Consider the following 22,629-nt stretch of genomic DNA (forward strand, 5'->3'; position numbering starts at 1 on the left):
CTGACCCTCCAATGGGGCTGAGTAGATGATGAAAATGTAAAAGAAGGTTTGATCATCCAGAGACTTAACACTTGGGTTTGCTGACCAAGCACATTTCACATTTTACCATACAGCAGACCAAATTGTGGCACTGCCATTCACAGCAGCCCCAGACTGAGACATTTTAGCCACATACAAGAGCAAAATGACAGGACAAAGACTATTAAACAAGGAAAAAGGAATTCTATGACTAATTCATTTAAGAAATTTTTTCAGAGGCTTTCTTCTAAACAATACAAATACAATCCTACTCCTTCATGCTACTTGAACCAACAGAGAAGTTTGCACTTGTAATGCCACTCAGCTATTTGTAACTAAGTGATAGTGAAATGGTCCAATTCAAAGCATCTTCATTTGCTCATCCAAGTCTTTTGAGTTCCAATCTTGCAAGACTGCATCTGTAAAAAGCTTATCATCACTTTTTTGGCATATGAAATTTATCTGCTCCTGTTATGCTCAACTTACAATTGCTTTTTCAACTTCTCATCCCACCACATCGTTCTTGAAACTGCTTTTTTTGAAGCTAGGACTCAGGTAGGAAATAAAGCACTGGAAATTTTGATAGACAAACATATACCAATTATTTCTGAACTTTTTAGAATCTACAACATATTAAGGATTATGGTGTGAACTTTTTAAAAAAGCATGTGAAGCAAACTTACTCCTAGGATTTAGTGAACATACTAATCCTGGATGCTGCTCTCCTCTCAGAAGAATACTACTATATCCTATATTATCAGCAAGATATTCAAACCAGCATGCATATGCTTCAAGAATTCATCTCAGGAGCCAAAGGACAATGCTGCCAACTCATTGAGACTGAGTCACTCCCAATATCTGAGGGAGGTATGGGAAATGTCCTTCAATGGTAAGTAGTTTGGGGAAGGGTATACATTTCCATTTTATAAAGTAAACCCTGTGAGACAATATTAATTAAGAAGTCCTAGTTGTTTTTGTTTGTTTGTTTTGTTTAAAGCTAGAATCCATGTTAAAAAAAAAAGGACCAGTGATGATGGAAGACAGAAATTGAAAAGGAAGGCACTCTGACTGAAAAGTTTAAGGCAAGCTTAGTATCTTCAGAAGACCAAATCAGATTCTAGCAACACTGGTTGCTTCTAGCTATAATTACATTCTTTAATCCTTAAGTCAATCCTCTATCAGTTTTCCCACTATTTTTCTCAGAACTGATAACAAGACAACCAGATTTAATTACTTAGGTTTTGTTCTTTTTAATATTGGCACAGTGCTAACATCTCACTGTTCTCTATGGAGTTTTCTTGGTTATCTGGTTTTATTAAAAGACTGACCAAGAATAGCTGAGGGTGGGGGGGAGGAGTGTGTCTATGAAATATCTATGAGAACAGAGCACTGAATGAATCTTGAAATTACCAAATCAGTAACAGATGATAGCACAGAAACAGGGGTATAAAACAGTAGCAAGAAGCAGAGACCTTACAAAGACTAAACTTCCAAATTATTCTGAAAACAGTCACAAAGAAAAACAAGATAATCCAAAAATATTAGGTGCAATGCTATCCAAACAGGCCATATACCATGTTGTAAAAATGTTACGAAACATGTACAAAACTATGTAAGCAATAAAAATATAAGCAGTTTATAATCATTGTCCTGTTCCATTTTTCACAGATAAAAATATAAATCAGATTTTGATAAAGATTTTTACACTTAAAAATAAATTCCCAAATGAATCTATAAATTTGAAGAAACTTCATTTACGACAGGAAAAACTGGGCACATCTGAAGAGAACATTCTGTAAACTTTATATTGACATATCCATCTTTTTAATAAAAGACCAGAACCAACATTAAAAAAACTACAGTAATGTTTTCTGTAAGAGCTCTTATACATTTTTTATTCAACAACCTCCTTGGAGAAGCGAGCATCTTTACCAAGACCAGAGACAGCCTGTTCTAAGCTTTCCTAACATAATAGCTGTTTTCCTGTTTTCCAAACATTTAGCTTTCCTAACATAATTGCTGGAAATTTAAGATAAGTGTCTCATAACAGCCTGATGAAAGCTGAAGCAACTGGTATTTTGATGTTGATGCCAAATCAGTATGTTTTGTTCTGTTTGAACCACTGCATTAGAAATCAGTGTGACACTAAATGTAACCTCTGAGTGCAAGAACAAGAATTTATGGTATCAGATGTTTACTATTCCTACTTTTCCCTTGGCATCGCTCAAGGAGTTTTCACTGTTGTAAATATACATTCAAGGGTTTGCGCACAAAAGAAATGCCAATTTATCATCTGATTTAAGGATCTCCATTTTCCTAGCTATTATGTACAAGGAACAGGCCATGAACAAGATATATGGCAGAAGTCAATCTACTCCTACTGAATGTGAAATTATCAACTACTTGTTAACCAGCTCAGTGCCACGTCATCTGCCTCTAGTCATGGCACTCTCCTTTAATTGCTTTCTGGTTCTGCTTGTATTACGCTTTTATTTCAATGGTAATAAATGAAACAGACAATCATAATTTCTTCAAAGAGTTCACAGTCTTAAAAACACAATTTCATGAAGTCTAAATGACCGTCTAAAGTCCATGACCTTATAGAACAATGTCTCTGCTTTTAATAAATTATTCTCAAATGTACACTAAAAAAATACAGTGCCACTTCTTTTTAACTTAATTCTAACAATGAAAGAGAGATGTGAGATGCAATTAGATGATTCTAAACTGAATCTCAGAAAAGGCAATGTTGATATTTTATAATTCCTAATATTTTATTAGAAAATTTTGAAATTAAGGAAAACCATCCCATTTTCCTACAGCAAACTTATTCATCCATAAATCTGCACTTTTTCCCTATAATTTTAACATGCAAATCTCACGGAAACCCTTCAAATATAAAGGGTGTCTCCTCAAATCTGAGGAAACACTGAATCTGAAGTCAACTGGCTCAATTTGTTCCATGCACTTTGTTTCCATTTCTGTTTCCTCTTTTCATACAAGAACTTCCCTTTCCTCTAATATTTTTAAAAGCTTTCTTTTCTATTATCCCCATGTCTGTGTTCCTTTATTCCCCCCTTCAAATAAAATCTTTACTTACAGCACATCAATGATGACTATGGCACTGTCTTCCTTAAGAAGCACAGTAGTATATGAAAATCAAAATAACTAAATACATTTCTAGCAGGCACACAACATATAAAGCGTCTGTAAGATCACATTGCCGCTAGATACAGTTTTTCTTCTTTCTTTCTCACTTACTCCATTAAAAATTTTATTATTGTTTTGGCTGATTTAAGGCAATCCAAATAGCAACCCACTTAATAACAATATACAGCAATGTAGACTGAGCCATGAAATTAAAAAATAATGGAGGAGTACAGACACCTACAATTGTCTCTACCTGCCTGCAGACATACTAGGTTATGCTAATTGTGGAGGTATTTTGCAATTTTATACATCAAGGAGGGCAGAGGTATTAACACAAAACCCCCTTTAGATCCTAAGGCTCCAGGAGCTAAGTACTCCTCTATCCTAGCTCTGACCTCTTGTTAAACTCTGATCCCAGGAATGCACAACGACTGATTTCAAAGAGGTTTCAGGAATCCACAATTATCTAGTAATTCACATGCTGTAATCCTGCTTGTACAGTTGGGACCTTTGTGCACAGGAGAAGGGAACACTGCTTTCATCACTGGGTTGCCACACACGCCGACAAGGACACTCCAGTCATCAGCAAACAGACTTTATTTTTAAACATTCTCAACAAAATAAAAAGATTCTTTCAAGAACATGCTTGCTCTAGGTGTTCTATTTAAGATCAGTTCACACATGTGAACTAGAAAGAGAAGATATTTTAAACTGGTAATTTTTCTGAAGTAAATGAAGATTTATTTTCTTGGTATTCTATATTTCCTGATAGTAGGATCACTGAAGTTATCATTGACAAATAATAAAGTGGATATTTTTCATTCTCTTCATCCAAGCACTTGCAAACCACAAGTTATATTAGACTGCATAAAAATAGAACATAATTTTACTTTTGTGAAACAAAAATAATTTGGCTTATGCATCACTTTTTAATCCAACAAGCTGAAACAAATGTGCAAGTATAAATGTACCATTAATCTTTCTAATGTATCAATGCTACTAAGTGTTAATCTAAACTCTAAATTTATGAAATATTAATCTGTGACCACTTCTTTGACTTTATAATCTATCTTTCTGAATACAGTCCTTAGCAGCATTTTATTCTAGTTGTCTTGAACATGCTGAGCTATATTTGCAACAATGGCAGTAGGATGACTGTATAGAATCTGCAAACTGCTGCACAGTCCCAGCTAGCCAGGTCAGCTGTGAACTAATACATCATTGCAGCGAACTTTACAGAAAATATGTCAAAGGATAAAGGGAGGATACTGAGAAGATGCCACAGTAAATGTGCATCCAAAGGGTAGCCAAAAGAAACAACCTTGATTATACAATCTTTGCTATCTTCTACTTTCTGAATTCTTTGCAAGTTTTTTACTACCTTATACAAGGGGCTGAGAATATGACAATATTCTACGGCTGCCATGACCTTCCACTAAGTAAGCCGACTAGCTACATCTACAAGAAAAATTTTCTTTTTGGTGTAAAATCTTTTCATTTAAGTTATTTTTTACTCGAATATGTATTTATTTGGCATATGCATTAATCAGGTTTTGGAAAATTTGTTGTAAAATCACAAACTCAAATAGTGTTGCATAATTGTGGAAAAAAAACAACTCTAAAACTGTCATTTTTTAAATCACAGTAAGTTATACCTGCTTGAACATAAACAGAAGTTAAAATGTAACAAGTACTTGAAATTTCTGTTCTCCTACAGTTCCAGAGAGTTCCATCTTTCAATTTTTAAAGTGGTCATGCAAAAAAATTAGACTTTTTTTTCTCCTTTAACTAAATGAGATTTTTTTCCAGCAAGTCTTCTGTCATCTCCATCAATTAACTCCTCACTATTAAACACCTTCAAAAGTTAACTTTTGCAAAATTAATCAAATTAACTGAAAGTCAATCTAGAGACATCAACTCCTCAAACAATTTTAGCAGAAACCAACTTCATGCATCTGTCCTGTAAAGACCTTTTTTCTGATTTGAAAATACAAGATTCTGCATTTCCACCAGACTGCTACAACCTACTTCATGTAGCTTTTATTCAGTATCAGCATTTATTGTCACAGAAGTACGCGTTATTATCCTGTATTCACAGCACTTGAATTGTGGAGAACAAGTTAAAAATTACTGAGCCATTGAGACACCAACCTTGTGGGCAGGGTGCAGCAGCCATCGGCCGTCAGCCTGACTTGGGTTTCATAGCTATCCAGGGGACAAACAACTTGCTGAACAGGAGGACATTCGACTGTGCTGCAATCCACACTGAACACTACGGAGGAAGGGAAGAAGAACATTTCTTTTACTCATGCTTTAGAAGCTTTCTGCAAATTACTTCCTCATAAGCAACCACTTATGCATCAGCCTTTCAAGTCACAAAAATTATCCAATGAATGTGTGCTTGCTAGGTAACATTATAAAAAGCCTCCCTTTCTCTTTAAGATTCACTTTTTAAAATTATTAGGAAGCAACTAAACTGATAATAGTTAATTAAAAAACAGAAGTTAAGACAGGCAACCTTACACAATCATTAAAACAGTGAATATTAGTTAATAGAAGTAGCCTAGTTATGGAAGAATATATATTTCCTACAGCTCTTAAAACAGTAAACAATTAATTGTTTAATTTTTAACTAATTAGAATCTGTTTAAACAGCAAAATACTTGGGTTATAAGAAAAAAAAAGTGATACACTACAGATATATGTGTGCATGTTTAATGTACATTTTTAAAGACTATTTTATTAGGTTGTCTTGTTTGTATATTTATATATGGCAAAAATGAAATGCAAGTTAACAAATCTTTCTGCATTAGTGAGATGAAGAATTCTACTTAAAAGAAGAAAGACTGACCAACAGTTTTTAGAAAGCCACAAATGTCTAGAAATGCAAAGGGAAAAAACCCAAACCAGTCTAAATATGTATTTAATGTTCCAAGTTCTACTCAGGAAAGCTGAAACACATCTTTCTCTCATTTGGTCCTAAGTCTTCCATGGAAGAAACACTACCAGCTCAGGCAATACGTATCTGCTATGCCTTTCCATAATTATACTTAGAAAGTGCAGAATAAAACACGGTTCCTTCTTTAAGAAATGAGCTACTTTCTGACTGAGCAAGAAGGATGAACAGAATGTTATCAGACTGCAAATTATGCAGTACAATATCCCTGATTACTGATTAAACTTCACTGCAATATTGACACTATCACAGCAGCTTACTGAACTACTAAAGCAGCTTGAAAATGCTACCCACATTTCTTGCAAGAGCTCATAACCTTCAAAGGGCCATTTTTCCTCTTCTGGTCTGACATTTTCCAAGCTTGATCCTCAGTGGTACATAGCAATAACTGATTCTGTCATCATGAGACATCAGTCTCAGAATTACATCTGCTCTGCATATCTCCAGTGCAGTGGTTACAGTGTGATAGCACATGGCTCACTAATGCTGAAAAGCAGCCCAGACTGTCTTTTTTAATCAGGTACTTCAAAAACATTACAAACAAACTCTAAGTTAAGACTACTCAAATAAATTTTTTCTCTTTATTATTACATTATTAGATTAATCATAAAACAGCTGAGGTAGGACAGGACCTCTTAGAGGCTCCCAAGCCAGGCCCTGTAGATCTGGATTATGTCCAGGCGGCTTTTCAACATCTCCATGGATGGAGACTCCACTACCTCTCTGTGAAAACTGTGTCAGTGCCCAGCCACCCTCATTGTGAAAAAATGCTTCCTGATGTTCAGAGGGAACTGCCTGTGTTTCTATTTGTACCTCTTGCCTCTCTATAGTCCTATGACTGAAAAGAACCTGGCTCTGCTTTTACACCCCCTTCAGGTATATTGATGAGATCTTCCCAGAGCCTTCTCTTCTCCAGGTGGAACAGTCCCATCTCTCTCAGTTTCTTCACAGGAGAGAGATGAAGACAGATAAAGCATGGTAAAAATATTTGAAAAAGGAAAAAAAGTTCCTACATTCTTTCAGATTTAAACAGGTTTCTCAAACTGGAAAAAGTATTGACAGAAATTTATAGATAAACTGAAAATATTCTGAGGTTACAGAACAGCCTAAAATTGGATTCTTCATTTCTTTAAAAGGTATTTCCCAGACTAGCTGCACTACTGTCCTGAAAAATATGACTGCAAACATTTGCCACTGACTGTTTAGTTTTCTTTTCAAATCCTACTGCGACTCCAATAATTAATACATGCACATGTACATGTTTTTATGAACAGTTTATTATAAGCTGTTATTGTATATCTTATTCTAAACTAATTTTTTTTGTCTATCATAGGAACTTTAAGCTTTAAATACAGTTTGACAAATCTGTGTCTTCAAGAACTCATAAATATGTTCCAGTTTCCTATTAGTGAAGATTCAGCCAATCAACCTTTGCTTACAAGTCTTCAAGAAATTTCACATACACTGAATCTGTATATAGAAGCATCTGCAAGTTACCACTTTTCTACAAGAATGTAGCAGAAACCCTGTCATGGTTGCAGACCCTGGCATATCTGCAGTCATGTGTTACCTCCTTTGTGGACTACAAATCCAAAGGTTTTGAAACTGCTAATGAAACCAGGTGAATAAAACTTTCTAGTAGAGTAAGTTATCAAAGTATGCTAAGTGTGTTAAGTTTCACCCTAACATATTTCAACTAATAAAATAGCTGGCTCTTCACCTAATACAATGTACAGTTTAGGGCAAGATCTAAGTAAATACCTATGCATCTAGTGGTGAAGGAGCAAGTCAGTATTTGCATTTCTGATGAAACAGTGGCTCAGCACAGGCTAAGGCCTCAAAACTTGCAAATTTCTGAGGGTTCAGTACAAGGATACACAGTCTGCTTTTACAGCATAGAAGCACCACAAGACATCCTCTGCTTTCAGTTCAGATGCATTTCAACTCATGAACAGTGCAACAAAACACAACTACACATGAAAATGGTAGTCACATTGTCTGCCATGGGAGAAGTAGAAAGAAAGCATCTACCCATGACAAGGCTTTATCCTTTTTACATTCCATGAAACTCAGAACTCATATATATAATATATATATGATATATATATGATATATATCGATCATATATATATAACACACACATATATAAGACACACACACATATATATATATATGTACAGATATGTTGTATATATTATCCTTTTTACATTCCATGAAACTCAGAACTCATATATATAATATATATATGATATATATATGATATATATCGTATATATATAACACACACATATATAAGACACACTCATATATATATATATGTATAGATATGTTGTATATACATACAACCACAGCATGCCTGGACCTTCAGTGCAGCTATATCACTGCCTGAACCACTTTCTTACCTGCCCTATCCTAGGTATTTCCCAACATGGATCTCCACATTTGTTGATTTTTTCCCCTCCCTCACCTTCATTGCCAATTTAAAAGCCATTTCTCCAGCTTCATCAGAAACATATCTGTAATTCTTCCTCACTCTTTTTGTCCAATACTTTCCCACTCCTATCTCAAATTCTGTCAACATAAGCTTTTAACAAAGCATCCAATAAAACAATATAAGTACTATTCTGTAAGTGACAGAGGACAAAAGAAAAATATTCTAAGCTCTGTATACCCTAAGCTATGTATAAAACTTGATTTTGCTGACCCTTGTCCTTAGTGCAAGATTGTAAAATCTCCAGATCTGATTTTCAATGCTGAAGCTGTATCAGGGTGGAGCACAAACTACTTCCCTGTGCGTCATTACATGCTACCTACTAAATTATGCTGCTGGTCTCGGACTTTCCATCAGCCCTGACTGCACAGAATTCCCCAAAGAAGTAAGGCAAACAATAACATTTTCTTTACAATTGTGTTTAAACCAGCGTTTGGTAGAAGGAAAAAAAGAGTAATTTTCAGGCCATGCTGGAGATGAGTGAATGCAAGCTCTTCCAAAAAGACTTCTGAAAAAATGACAGATGAGTAGTCTTTTCAACACAGGTTATGTCTATCATGACAGACATTTCCCAATGCTTTCCCAAAGATGACAGAAACTAAAAGATGACATTCTCCATTGCACCATATGCAACAACAAAAATTACCAAAAAAGGTACAACAAACATCTGTTGGACAACTGCCAAAGTAAAGTATTTAGTTTGTTTTATTCACAAGTGACAGCTAGAGTTCCTATCAACACTTCAGCAAAATACATTTTAATTTAGTTTTCAACTTAATCATGTTCATACAAACAAACATGATTTTAAAAATGTCCTTGTTCATAGTTCATGTTCACAGCACATACACTCCCACAAATCTTGCTGTTAACAGATTATGCAGTTCAATTTTAGATTGGTCATTCAAATTATCTTTAGGGAAAAAAAAAAATTGAGAAATGTAATCCCCAGCTTAAAACTAAATTCAATGCATATAGACTAAATTCCCTACTCGTGAATAGTTACACACATCTTGTAGGAATAAAAGAGGTGTCTTATGGAACCAAACCAGGGTTATCTCATCTCTGAGCTTTGCAACCACAGTAAAACAATGAGCATGACACACTTGTTCTCAGTAGGTGCCACAACTGTGATTAGATACTTGGTGAAGCAACAGGTAAGAACATTTAAAGCAAATTAATCTGAAGGTTAATAGACATGTATGACTAAGGTACTAAGTTTCTTCAGTATTCATTTTAACTGAACACCAATGCCTTCAATTGTATTCCTAAAGTAAAAGGGGAACAAGAGAAAATGGATCTCAAAATGAATGATTTTATTTTTATTCTAGTATTTAGTGTTGAGGAAACACTTTATTTTCCTTTCACTAACTCCATTGCCAATCACAGCACTTGAACAGCAGTTCTCAGCAGAAGGCTCCCAACTCAAATGCCAGCACTAACTAGAGAGCAGTGTTATCTTTTTTAGGGAACAGAAATAAACACAATTTTTGCTTTAATGGCACAAGAGCTTTATCTTGGCATACAGCATCACTGCTGTCATAGGAAATAGTCCTTCCAGCTTTATTTCCACCAGAAAGCCCTCGCTGGTGCAAAACCCCTATTGAGGCTGGTTAAACAGACAGAGAGGTGCAGGAAGAGTGTTCTGGAAACATTACTCACAGAACTAAAGTTTTAGGTCTGTGGCAAATAATGGAAACGTATTTTTCTCTGTTCAACATGTTAACTCCATAGACTTGCTGATACATTCAGTAAAACTGATGACAGCAGCCTCTGCATGAACACCAACCTCCCAGGCCTTACTCTGTTCATGACCCATATTTTTCTAGCAATATGGCATTTCAGTAACAATTCATATATTTCAGTTCCTCTCTAACTCTTCTTGCCCACAATTCTTCAGGATACAAAGCCAGACTCTAAATATGCAGGGTTTATTACCAGGTCTCTCAACTTCTAAGCCCCATTTGCCAAGCTCTATATTTCCCTTAAATCCCGTTAAGTTTCTTTCCTTCCCCAATCTCTTCAAAGCCTATGCTATTCTACCCTCCTAACACACACCTTCATGTTTCCAGTCCTAGGTACCTTCACCTCTTACAACTCCCTACAGCAAAAAATACAAACCTCTTCAGAAAACAATACAGACAGAGTTACATAAATTCACTAATGCGATAGGGAATTATATTCAATTTGAAGATTCTGTAAAACTAGCAAGTTGAAAACAGCTTTCAAGAACTAATTTCCATGGGCAAATCTGGACAGACTTATTTGCAAACTACAAGATGGGAATTCAAAGAGTATTTGGGAGGACAAGATCAGAGCTAAAATTTCTTTAGAAAATGATAAATAATTCAAAGTCAGCAAGAAAAAATTCAGTAAAGGCGTAATTGAAGTATATAGGAGGAATTAAAATGTACAAATAGTTCAGTAACAGTAATACTACAGAAAGATCCTGGCATCATAACAGTTCACCAACTAGAAATACCTCTTGTAAAACAGTTACAATTTTATTTAAAGTTTTGCATGAGAAACAGAAGGCAATTATTCTAAAGTATTTAGTGCTGCTGAAGACTCTCCCAAAATCTTAGCCTGCTTTTGGATACCACATGTTAAAGTGTGGATTAACAGAAAAAAACCTATAGAAAGGAAACATAACCAGGGAGGAGCCAAAAAAGGCCACGTCAGAAGAAATTACAGCTAATTCGAGATGAAAGAAGTCCGTGGTTGACAAAATGTTCCAGGGCAAAAATGATAGTAAAGATTTGTTCACCAACTACTCAGGACAGGGTACAAAAATGTTTGTTTAAATTTCCACATAGATTTGCACTGAATATTAGATAAAAAACACAAAGAGAAGCACTAGAAGACACAAAGACTGTACAATCTTCTTCTGTGGAAGATTTAGGAAAATGCTAAACAAACATAGGAAAGGCACTGTTTAAGCACACTTGAAATATAGCACTGTTTGCATGTAATGTTTTGGATTATACCATTTTATATGCTTGCTTTCAGTTCTCTGTTTTGGCTATTTATCTTACCAAAGCCCGGATCAAAGAGTGAATTACATCTTCCACTTCACTTGGAATAATAAATCACAAGAAAGGGTGATTTGTGTTCTCATGAAATGGAAGATGAGTAAATACTGAAAATGTTGTACAGTTTTTTAGTATGCCCCTCCATAAACCTTTTGCTCTGCAGTTTGTAAGAGACAGCACTTGATAATCTAGAGAGATCTTCAAACAGAAATCCTAATTCCCTGTTCATAAACAATTTATTCCTCCTATGAAAAAACTATGTATAATCTAATCAATACATAAAGCATGTCACTTGCACTAGTAGCATTCACAGAAATGCAATCTTCTCACTAGGTTACTTTTCCCTTGCTACTCAGTTTGAATTAATGTCTAAAGGAAAAAGAAAGTAAAATTTCCTATATTTTTATTCTGTGTTATTTTTAATGGGTATTGCCTACATAGAATAATTAACTTTCAAGAACAATCAGAAGAATTTAGAAGCTCTATAGGCTTTACTGGATGCAATTATATAGATTATTTTGCTTGTCAGATAGAAAAAATTGAAAAATGGGAAAAAAAATTGTATCCACTTTTACCTGGCTTGCATTCATAGAGATCACAGCACTCCCCTGGCTTTCCTGATGCCTTAGAAACCAATATATTCAAATAGCCAGGTTGGCAAACCTTCCTCAAGCAGCCTGCAGGATTACACACACAACGGCTTGGGAGTGGACAGCATTCACCAGGAGGTGCATAGCCTTCAATCAAGATGGAATCTTCTGGACATCGAGGGGAAAACTGGACCTCACAGCGAGCCTTGGAGCAATCAGGTTTCTCTTCTGAAAGGAAGAGAAAAATCATAATGCCATACATGTCAGTAAAACACTGAAGTTGTGAAGATAAACTCAGACCTCTCTTCTCTCCGCCCCCAAAAGAATAAAAAAGGAAAGAGCTGCTGCTGAACTGATTAGTAACAATTACCAAATAACCTTTAAAAACTACAGTTATTTGCAAGATGCTAGTTGTCTTATGAAATATTTTACAAAATTTCTAAGTTGTGCGTCGTGCATGACGGCTGAACCCACATTCTCAAGTGGAGCTGTGAACTTACATTTGGCCAGGATGTAAGAAGTTGGCTAAGAGACAACTTATCATGTTATGTCAGCCCTGATGTTCACACCTTTTCCTTCAGTTTCCTAAGACCTTCCTTTATGGGCTGATTTAAATTGCTTGATTTATTAACCTGAATTGAACTCTCACATATTCAAAAAGCAAGTTAAAAGTTCAACAGCTAACATATTTGAATACTTTGGCAGAAGAGGATTTTTCCTGTACACACTCCCAATGTTCACATTAGAAGTGGTGTTCCTACATACTTCAGCAGCTTGAATACTAAGAGATGAGAGGTTTGACTATGGTGGTGATGAGGTTTGTTGATGGTCCTTATGTATCCCTTCTAACTCAGGATATTCTACGATTCCTTCATGTACGAGTACTTTATGTTTGTTCTTAAAACCATCAAAAATTACTAACCTAAATGTGCTTCTAGACAGTATTGTAGCTCTTTTCTTACAGTTAAAAATCCTACTGTTTCCATCTATCTTTAAAACAGCTTTGACTAGATATGTATTTTGCCTAGAACTTTAAATAACACTTTTAAGACCAATGTTTTTTTTCAAACCTACCCTTATGTTTAGGTTCTTATCTGCTTTATTAAACACATTGTTCAGACAGAACATTACTGGTTACAGAGGCTCACTGCAGAGAGCTGTATAAATAATACATAACATACTAGTTTCAGTATTGTATTGATAGTCTTTAGTTTATGCATGTAATAAAAGCCTTGACACTCTAGCTTTTAAAATTATTTTCATTTTCTACTGTATGTTTGCTCAACATCACAGAGAAGTGATAGAACTGCTGCAGTAGCAGCCCTTAAAGTGCACACTCATGAAAGGCTCTTGATAGACCACTTGTACTCATGACGACCCTTAAATTCCCACTGTTCATTACTTTATGTGCCCTAGCATTATGCATCCAGTGATCTTCCAGTTTCTATGACTAATAGATAATCCCACCCTCATGCAATCTCTCTCATGAAAATACTTCGGATTATAAGTATTTTAAAAAGTTGACTTGCTCTTTTTCACTTGACTGCATTTATGCACATATATGTATCAACATGAAGATAAGAATTTCCTTAAGGACTGCTTAGATAATTCAATACAAACACAATTTGAGCAAAGCAATTGGTCAAATACAATAAAAACTATTTTTGACCAATTTGGCTAACTTTTCAAAAGGCAAGGTTTGTCAGAAATGCACATCAAACTGTTCAAATTCAGACTATTCAGGACTCTAGATGTATCATTTTCAAAGACCAATGCAAAGCCTGGCACTAGAGTTGGTAAGATCACCTAGCAATGATATGAAAACAAGGACATGTCACTATCAACACGTAAGAAGCATCACAGGCAATAGAAGAGAGAAATTTAAAATAGAGAACCATGACAAGTATTTTTGTATGAAATATTCATGCAGTGTTTTGCAGTTATTTTTGATAGCCTGTTCCATATTAGAGTATTGTGCCTAATGGAGTTAAAGGTTACAGACTGTGACAGGACTCTCATATAAAGCCAGCACCATTTTCAGAGAAAATTATTTAAACATAACTACCCACCACCTCACAAAAGCCACATTTATGTTTAAATACCAGGTAATATAATACCAGTAGGTATTTATAAACCAAAGGTTTTCTTCTTAACCCAGTGTCACTATTACTTTGGTACTTGAGAGTCCCAAAAAATAAACAGACAAAACCCTATTAATAACTTCCTATTAATACATGTAAATACTGTGTTTACAAATTACATCTCAAACTATGTACATGTTGAAACATTCCTCTCCCAACACACAAATGCAACTGAGCAACAGGAAAGTCAAACATATTCACCCAACCAGCAGACTTTCAGCTTCCTAAACTCCAGCCCCCCAGGAGAGTCAAAAGCAGGTTAAGAAAATTTTTGCAGACTATGTCACAATTTGTTTCTTGATTTAGATATCATTTTTCTTTATGGAAAGCAGCTACTGACTAAAACAATGTGTGGTCAGCAGTATATAAAGTGTTTGGTTGAACATCATCTTTATCGAAAACATGAAAATCCAGCAGCTCCAGGTGTAGCATTACTACTTGTTAGTTAAACCTTTAAGCAGCTAGCCTCATGCTACTGTAACTGCTCTCCAAGTCCAGGATTCACTGCAATGGAAGAAGATGGGAGCTCAGTTTTACTGCATTGGGCTCCTCATTTTGACACCGACAAATTTGAATACAAGACATTATTACTAAGCAACAATTCAGAAACGTTTCAAGGTTTTTCTTGTTGTTATCTCAGCAAATGACAATCTTCTCTATCCACAGAGATCCATTACTCTAAACTAGTTCTACCTTTTCATTACTTCATTGAGGAAGGCATAGAAATTTAATCTGTTCTCAAAATAAATTATGAACATTAATACAGCCATAAGTGTCACTGCTTTAGCAGAATTCCTGATTTAATTCCAATATATACAGCTATTTAAGATTTCATCAAACAAGAACTGTTTAATAGTTCTTTTTTCCTTTATTAGGCAACACTTCTACCCCTTACAAAAGGAATATTAAAAAAACCTGTGTAAGAGTAAAATAATTAAAAACACACTAACAACCTCAATAGACAGATAGCAAGGTAATGCCAAGCTGTATTCCACAAAAAACCCACCCTGTGAAATCACTCACCAGTGCTATTTCTGCTACTTTGCCCCTTTTACATACCACACAGACTGTTTCAAAGCAGCCTCTCAGCAGACCAAAGTAGATTGACAAGAGCCTACTGCCTCTCTGTAAAATAGACACATACACTACAAAGCACCAACCTGTCCCCTGGATGTTTTAAGCTACTGCCTATTACACAAATCAGGTTCATCCTGACCAACATCTTCACAGTCAAACAATGCATCAGGACTTAAACTCCATTTTGATAATAAATAGAATAAAAACAACTAAATATAATGTGTGTCCAGAAACAGAAGAACTTCATTTTTCAAAGCACTGCTGTGAACCTAAAGAATGAGGGTGTTGACGAAAGGGAGAGCTATACATGGGACTATATACATGATTTATTATGAAACAAATTAGTACACCAGATATACACATATTCTTGAATAATAGGGCATCTTAACAAACAGATTACACAAGATATATGTGTCACATTGTTCTCACCCATAGTGCAAATTCCTTTGCAAGAAGAATTTCAAACAACCCTAACTGCTGCTAGTGACAGTAAAACTGCTATAGCATAAACCTCCATCTCATTTCAATACATCCTTTTAAAAAAAAAAACCCAACTGTTAATAAGGAGAACAATCACTTTTCAGAGATGCATTCCGATAAAAGTATGAACTAATAACCTACAACTCACTAAGAAAAACATAGCTGGCTGCAAGTGCTGCCTTTATGTTCAAAAAAGCAGAATTTCAAATAGCAACACAAAGAACAGAAAATATTGGTTGGTTTTCTGATGAGGTTTCTCTGTGGGACACATTCTCTTTATAGCCTTTCATCAAACACCACCAAAGCTGGAAGCATTCTGGTATCCCTGACATCTCAGCAGCCTGAGCCAACAAAGAATCTCTACGAGATAAAGGAAGAGTCTGGATCAATCAAGCTTTTGCAAACGATCTATTCTGAGACAGACAATTTTCTTAAGAAATTCAGAAAGGTAGCTAGAAATACAACATTCTTAAATAAATTGAACACAATCCAGACAGGAAAACTAACATTTTGATGAATTCCAGATAAGACTTCTAGTCTTGGAAGCAAATTTAATATCTACTCTAAAAGATAGCTCTAGAGATCATTTCAAATAAAGTTTTTCAGTTTACCAGTGACAGGGTTATTTCTAGATATAAATTACTACTGGCAGAAGTTTTTCATTTGAAGACAAACTTTACTTTCTGTAGGTCTGAAGGTTCAGGCTTACTTTTACTTTGTTAAAAGCCTGCAAGAAGATCTTGCTGTTATTGAGCACATGAGAGAGTACACCATACAATTATTAAGAATAACCTAAGTTACAATGTATAACTGAAAAATAATAGTTAAATAAGACACAATGCACAGTGTGCTTTATTATTAAAACAGGGATCACTCACTTAAAAAGTTAGGATGTCTCAAAAAAATTTCTCACTTTCATCTCAGAAGTGCACAGGGAAGTTGAGCATCTCAGAAGCTGAGGCACAACAACATTGAAACTAACTTTGCTTTGCAACCACAACATACTTGTTATAAAGTGCATGAGGAGGAGGAAAACAACCTTCAAAGGATGTAATAATAATAAGAAATCAAGATATGGATTTTGGTTTTTTTCTTTCCATTGACTTATGAAGTGTCTATCACAAAGCAACAGCCATCAACCCAGAACTCTGTCACAAAGTTTCTCCATATCAAAAACTACTAAGTATTTTTAAAATTATACTTCCTATGTCTGTAAAAAGTCATTAGGGGGAAGTGGAGGTAAAACAGTAAGTTACTAAGCACTTTTGCTGCAACCAATGATTTTTTTGAGAGAAGGCAGCTTCTTTACCTTCCTGAAAGGTTTATGCAATTGTCAAACTGGGTACTAGTTAGATATGTTTTTATTAAGACAGTCACTGAATGTAGGAAATCTAGATCTCAGGCATTTTCCATTTCTTTTGTTAAAGTAAATCAGCTGTAACAAAAAGCCAACCAAGCCAAACCACCCCTCAACACTCCTCATTTTTGCTAATATCAAAGCAGCATGGAAATAAAAATAGTTCCTTAAGAAAAATTAAACACTTTGCTTTCACCTCTGTATCAAATTCTTTTCCTTCATTATGTTTGCATGCTCTGCTTTGACACGCAGAGAAAGTACATGCCAAGTCTGTTTAATGAGAAAAGCAGAGCAGTTAAAACATTGGTGAGAACAGTGAAAGGATGTTAGGGTATAATCTGGTGTGGGAGAAACACAGAAGGAAAGCCCTGACAGGGATGGGAGGGTCTTCTCATTCTTCAGGTGAAATGGAGCAGATACATGCTTCTCAGGAAACCATTTCAGGGAGGAATTTTTATCATTTTGTCAGAACTTCATGTAATGCTGTTACTCAGTCACCATAGAAACAAGGGCAGAATGTTTTATTGAAGGAGATGGCTGAAGAGAAATTGGTATTTCTCAGGTGTAAATGTTTCCACTGAGATATTTAAACAGTTCTACGGGTGATTCTTTAAAGTCAAATTTTTAATGCCTATGCATACAGATATACACAGAGATGGAGGGAATAATTTTTTTTCTGTTAGGTCCATATGAAGAACACAGAATAAGAAGCACTTTGAAATAGCAAGCTTCATATTTCATTTTTCTGAACAGGCCAGAAGAGAATACAGTTTATAAAGATGAACATTTTGCATGACTAAACAAAGCAATGCTCTACAGTTGGCACACATGAAGGCATGCGTTCAGCCTCCCATTTTTGTTTCACTGTAAACTATTTTTGTGAAATCTAGGCTAAAACACAGTCACTTTTATGGTACAGTCTTACAGTCATCATTGAGATACATTCCAAACAATAGGCATACTGTACTGTTATACAGTGGCAGGAAGGAAATATTAAAAGGATTAGGGATAAACAAGAAAAATGATTACCCAGCTGAAGCAGTCAGACAGACAGGGATCGATATTGGAATGCAAAATACCCAAAAGGATTTTCAAGAATCAAAAGGGAAGTTATAGTAGATTAAAAAATGAGATTAACTTACACATACAATATGCACAGCACTGTATACGGATGAACTGCTACAAATAAAAAAGCAAATAGGAGCCTGATCTTTTACCTAAATCTGAACTTTATTTAAAATCTGTTCTATTTTTCAAATGAGTCTTGCTACACTACCCAGCATTCTGGTGCTCCAGATTTTATGTACTACACAGTGGGGTAACCTGTCTCATCCACATTATAGCCTAATCTTCTCATAATACAACAGGCTAGAACTAACCTGGGTTTAAAAAGTCACACACAAAGAGACAGTCACAGATACCAGCTTTAAGAAACATTCGTTCATTGATACACATCATTGCAACACAGTATTGACTACAGATTTGCCAAAGATTTTCCATTTTGAGGACCAAATAACCAGAAAAAGGGTTATATCAGACAGCTACAATCAAGGAAGACAATAATCCCCTTTGGGTAGACAGCAAAGCTATTTTAATTTTCTAATTCCATTTCCTGAACCAGTTTCTTTTCCTGTACTGGAAATTTTAAAAGGTGTTAATTCAAAACAAACAGACCCCAAAAAACATCACACCATAATCACAAACAATCCTGACCTCAAACTGATGTCTTCCAAAGAAAGAGTTAACAGACTCAATGAGAATCTGTCAAACACCTGCATCTAAATGAAAATGCAAGTTCTATAAAACCAATAGTGTTTGTGGCCTTTGGGTTCAGACCTCCCAGCTCACAGCATTCCTCTGTTATGTTGAGAAAAAATCAGGTCTTAAAAACTCAAAAGCAATTTTACTTTTCCTCCATTTCACTCAAAGCCTGCTTTCAACAAATACGTATTAGCTTGACACCAACAAGTTAATCCAAATCAATAATGGATAATGTTACCTGCCAGAACTGTACATGAAAGACTGAGCCCAGCCCACTGCACAGAACACAGGAAGCTGTGCCATGCCTGGGACAGCATCCATTTCCACTGCTAACTGCACTGCTTTCAGTAGAAATAAAGCACCTCTAAGCTTCAGCACTGAAAATCCTTCAGAAGTGAGTTGGAGAAATGAGCAGGTAGCTGTAGTCAGATTTACAGTTGTGTTGCCTCTATTGAAAAACAACATTTAAAAATGTATTCAATATTGTCACAGCTGGAATAACATTGTATATTGTGATTTCTTTATATAAGAAAGCATATTATGCTGGATGAATGGTACTACTCCTACTAGTGCTCAATTTTATATTGGCAAATCAACTGGAATTTTCAAAGAAAGAGTATGTAAACAGTAAGGAGATGGTTTCACCTAGGGAGTTAGGACTTTGGAGAATGCCAAGTCATTCTGGGAATAAACCAAAAATAGGAATACTAGATTTATAATCAGTATAAACTGCATATAATTTGATAACTTACAAAAATGCACACCAGTAGTAGATATAAGGAAAGCAGAAAGTATTATTGCAACAGTATATTCAGCTGCAAAATCAAAGATAATGTTGAATGAGTACCAAAGTGATGATAAAGTACAACTATTTGGAACAATTCTGCTTAATGCAGGTAAAGAAACAATATGAGCCTAGCTGATTTCTGGAGAAATAATCACAAATATTGACTGAAGGAGAAGCACTGTAAGGCACAGTTGGATGTGACAATGAGAACAGGATTTGAATTTGAGGACACTCTGTATACCTCCCAATAGAAAAACCTCTGGAGGCAGCTCAGGATGTAAGGAGCACCAAACAATGTATTCTACCACACAATCACACCCAGAGTAAAGTATCAAAATACTCTTTGCTTCTTACTCAAAGTCTAAAAACATAAGCAGAACAAGGATTTAGAAAGCACTTGCATTTGCAATAGATGCAAATTATAATGAAAATACTTACATGAGTTTACAAATAATTAGAATTCACATATGTGTGAAGCTAGCAACTGAGACTGAACAGCAGGAAGGGCAATCAGTTTTCTACAGCTGATTAACAAAAACAACAGACTTGTAAACATTAACTTAGAAATGAGAGGGTTGATATTCAAAGAAATGCAATTTTTGTTGTTAGCAAAATAGAATCAACTCCTGTCTGCCCTTAATGCTTTGCTTTGTTAATACAAATAAATGTAAGGCATGTGATTTCTTTTAGTTCTCTCTGATAATTGCTAATGTTAAAAAGCTCCACCAAAACCCACAACCCCAAGCCAACGCACAGTAAAAGAAGGACCTAAATGCTTTAAGACACTTCTGGCAAGTAAACTCCAGTATGCAAACTAGTTTTCCCAGTTATTATTCAAAGAACCTCTGTCTCTTACTAGCTTAACCTCTGTATGTTTATTAGAAGCTTAACCATGTGTTTCTAAAATTCTTTCTCAAGAACACTCAAGATGCATGATGTTAGAAAATCAACCCTGTTCAACATTTTGGTCTTCTCTTTTCTAACCTAAGATACCACAGTAGTCAGAAACTACAAAGAGAAGCACAGTTCCACTCTTTTAGGCAAACAGACAGTGAATGCTTTCAATGGAGAAGGCCAACACCGTGTTTCGAGACATTTTCACACCAACTGCTATGGTCCATCTCTCTTGACTTCTCTGAGTTAGCTTCTTCCTAAGCCCTTAAAAATAACCTCTCTAATTTAGAATTTAAACACATTTTGATTGTACAAGATTTTCCATAAAACAAGAGATCTTCCAAAATTCTTGCTTTCCCCTTTATTTCTTTTTTAACATTAACATTTCTGTTAAGTTTGTCTCCCCAGAATGAGTTTTAATGCCAACTAACTGTTCCTTTGTTACTCACCAGTTACCAAACCTACATCATTATTGAATAACATTTCCATGCATTACTTAGGACAATAGAAAACAACTCTACCTATAATAAGAAATATGACACCAAAGCAAAAAGGGGCCATTATAATTTTAGGGGAAATCTATGCTGACAGAGAGAATTCTGATGTAGAATTCTTGGTGCCTTGAAGTGAAGAGATTCTACAAACCTTTTACAACATTTCCAAAGAGAAGTGAAATTGTCAGCCTGAAGGAATTTAAACAGCTCAGTCCTCCAGGAAAAGTAGATATTGGTTCTTACCAGATCTATTTTTTCTGAGAAATGACACTTCACAAAACTCTAGTTAGGAGCATTTCACTGAACACAGAAATGGTGGATACTCCACATTATCTTTTCTCTAAAGGCAAAGTCTTCTAATAAACTGCCATATTTCACAATTAAAATGCAAAATGCAGAAATAAGCAGCTTATTAGAAGACTCCAATAAAAAATAAGCTAAAGCACTCTGTTCTTGGTTTCTTACACTAACGGCAACTTCTCATATTCCATGTAAAAATATGAGAATAATTATAATAGAAGCTGTGCTTTCTTGACTCCAGAGAACATTTTGCACTAGGCAAAATAAAATTAAATAAAGCTTCTAAAAATCATGTAAGGAATTCCACTGAATTCCAAGCTCCTGCTTGCAATACTTGTTTTCAGTGCTAGTTTGAATGTGTTTCTGCATTTTTACAACTGTCATTCACACAAATAAAAAAGTAAAACCAAAATATCTGTTGGGGGGAAAAAAGCAACAAAAAAAAATAAGCACTAGAAATTTTGATTTTATTCTAAGATCAGACAGCTTAAGCTTGAGATGACAACTACCTAACTGCTTGACCAAAGGTTTCTGAGAACTGATTGGAAAATTTAACAGACACCTGGAAATTTGAGAATCATCTTACTCATCCTTTCAAAATTTTCAAACTACACAGAATTAACCGAAGTACCTACACATCTCAGGGGTGGTGGGGGAGACACATGTGCAATACATGGATTCAGAACCAGCCCTCACATGCAGTAAGACCACAGGGAATCACAGTGTGAGAAGTTTGTTCTGCTCTGCAGTACTGCTGCACAAAATGTAAGAAGCCAGATTACTTTTAAGACAAACTGAGATTCATGCAATATCCACAGTGTTTATTCCTCAGATTGTCACTAAACAGGTGCCTGCACAGGACTATGCAGGTACATAAATAAAATGTTTGACAATACGAATTTAATACAGTTTCAAGTCCACCATTAAATGCTACTATGTATCACCACCCTCTTGCAGCATCCCTTCTTCTACCTTAAAGCAGCAATATCCCACAGAGGGAATTAAACGTCAAAACTAGAAAAAAGCAGAAAGTCAGCGTTTACACAGTACTGAGCTTCTGTTAACACTAGTACAAGTATTTTGCTGACTTCAGTAGCCATTAAA

General features: G+C 35.3%; 1 protein-coding gene across 1 annotated transcript in view; it reads right to left on the reverse strand.

Annotated features, from left to right (window-relative positions):
• The window catches only part of CRIM1 (cysteine rich transmembrane BMP regulator 1), a 174,290-nt gene that overhangs the window by 79,101 nt on the left and 72,560 nt on the right, over positions 1-22,629 (reverse strand). The window contains exons 3-4 of the mRNA XM_039718785.1: positions 12,220-12,462; positions 5,320-5,440 (exon numbers count right to left, since the gene is read on the reverse strand). Coding sequence (XP_039574719.1) covers positions 5,320-5,440; positions 12,220-12,462 — 364 coding nt within the window. The remainder of the gene's footprint in view (positions 1-5,319; positions 5,441-12,219; positions 12,463-22,629) is intronic.

This window comes from Passer montanus, unplaced genomic scaffold (genome assembly GCF_014805655.1).
Source record: "Passer montanus isolate IOZ18808 unplaced genomic scaffold, ASM1480565v1 scaffold40, whole genome shotgun sequence".
Classification (NCBI taxonomy): domain Eukaryota; kingdom Metazoa; phylum Chordata; class Aves; order Passeriformes; family Passeridae; genus Passer; species Passer montanus.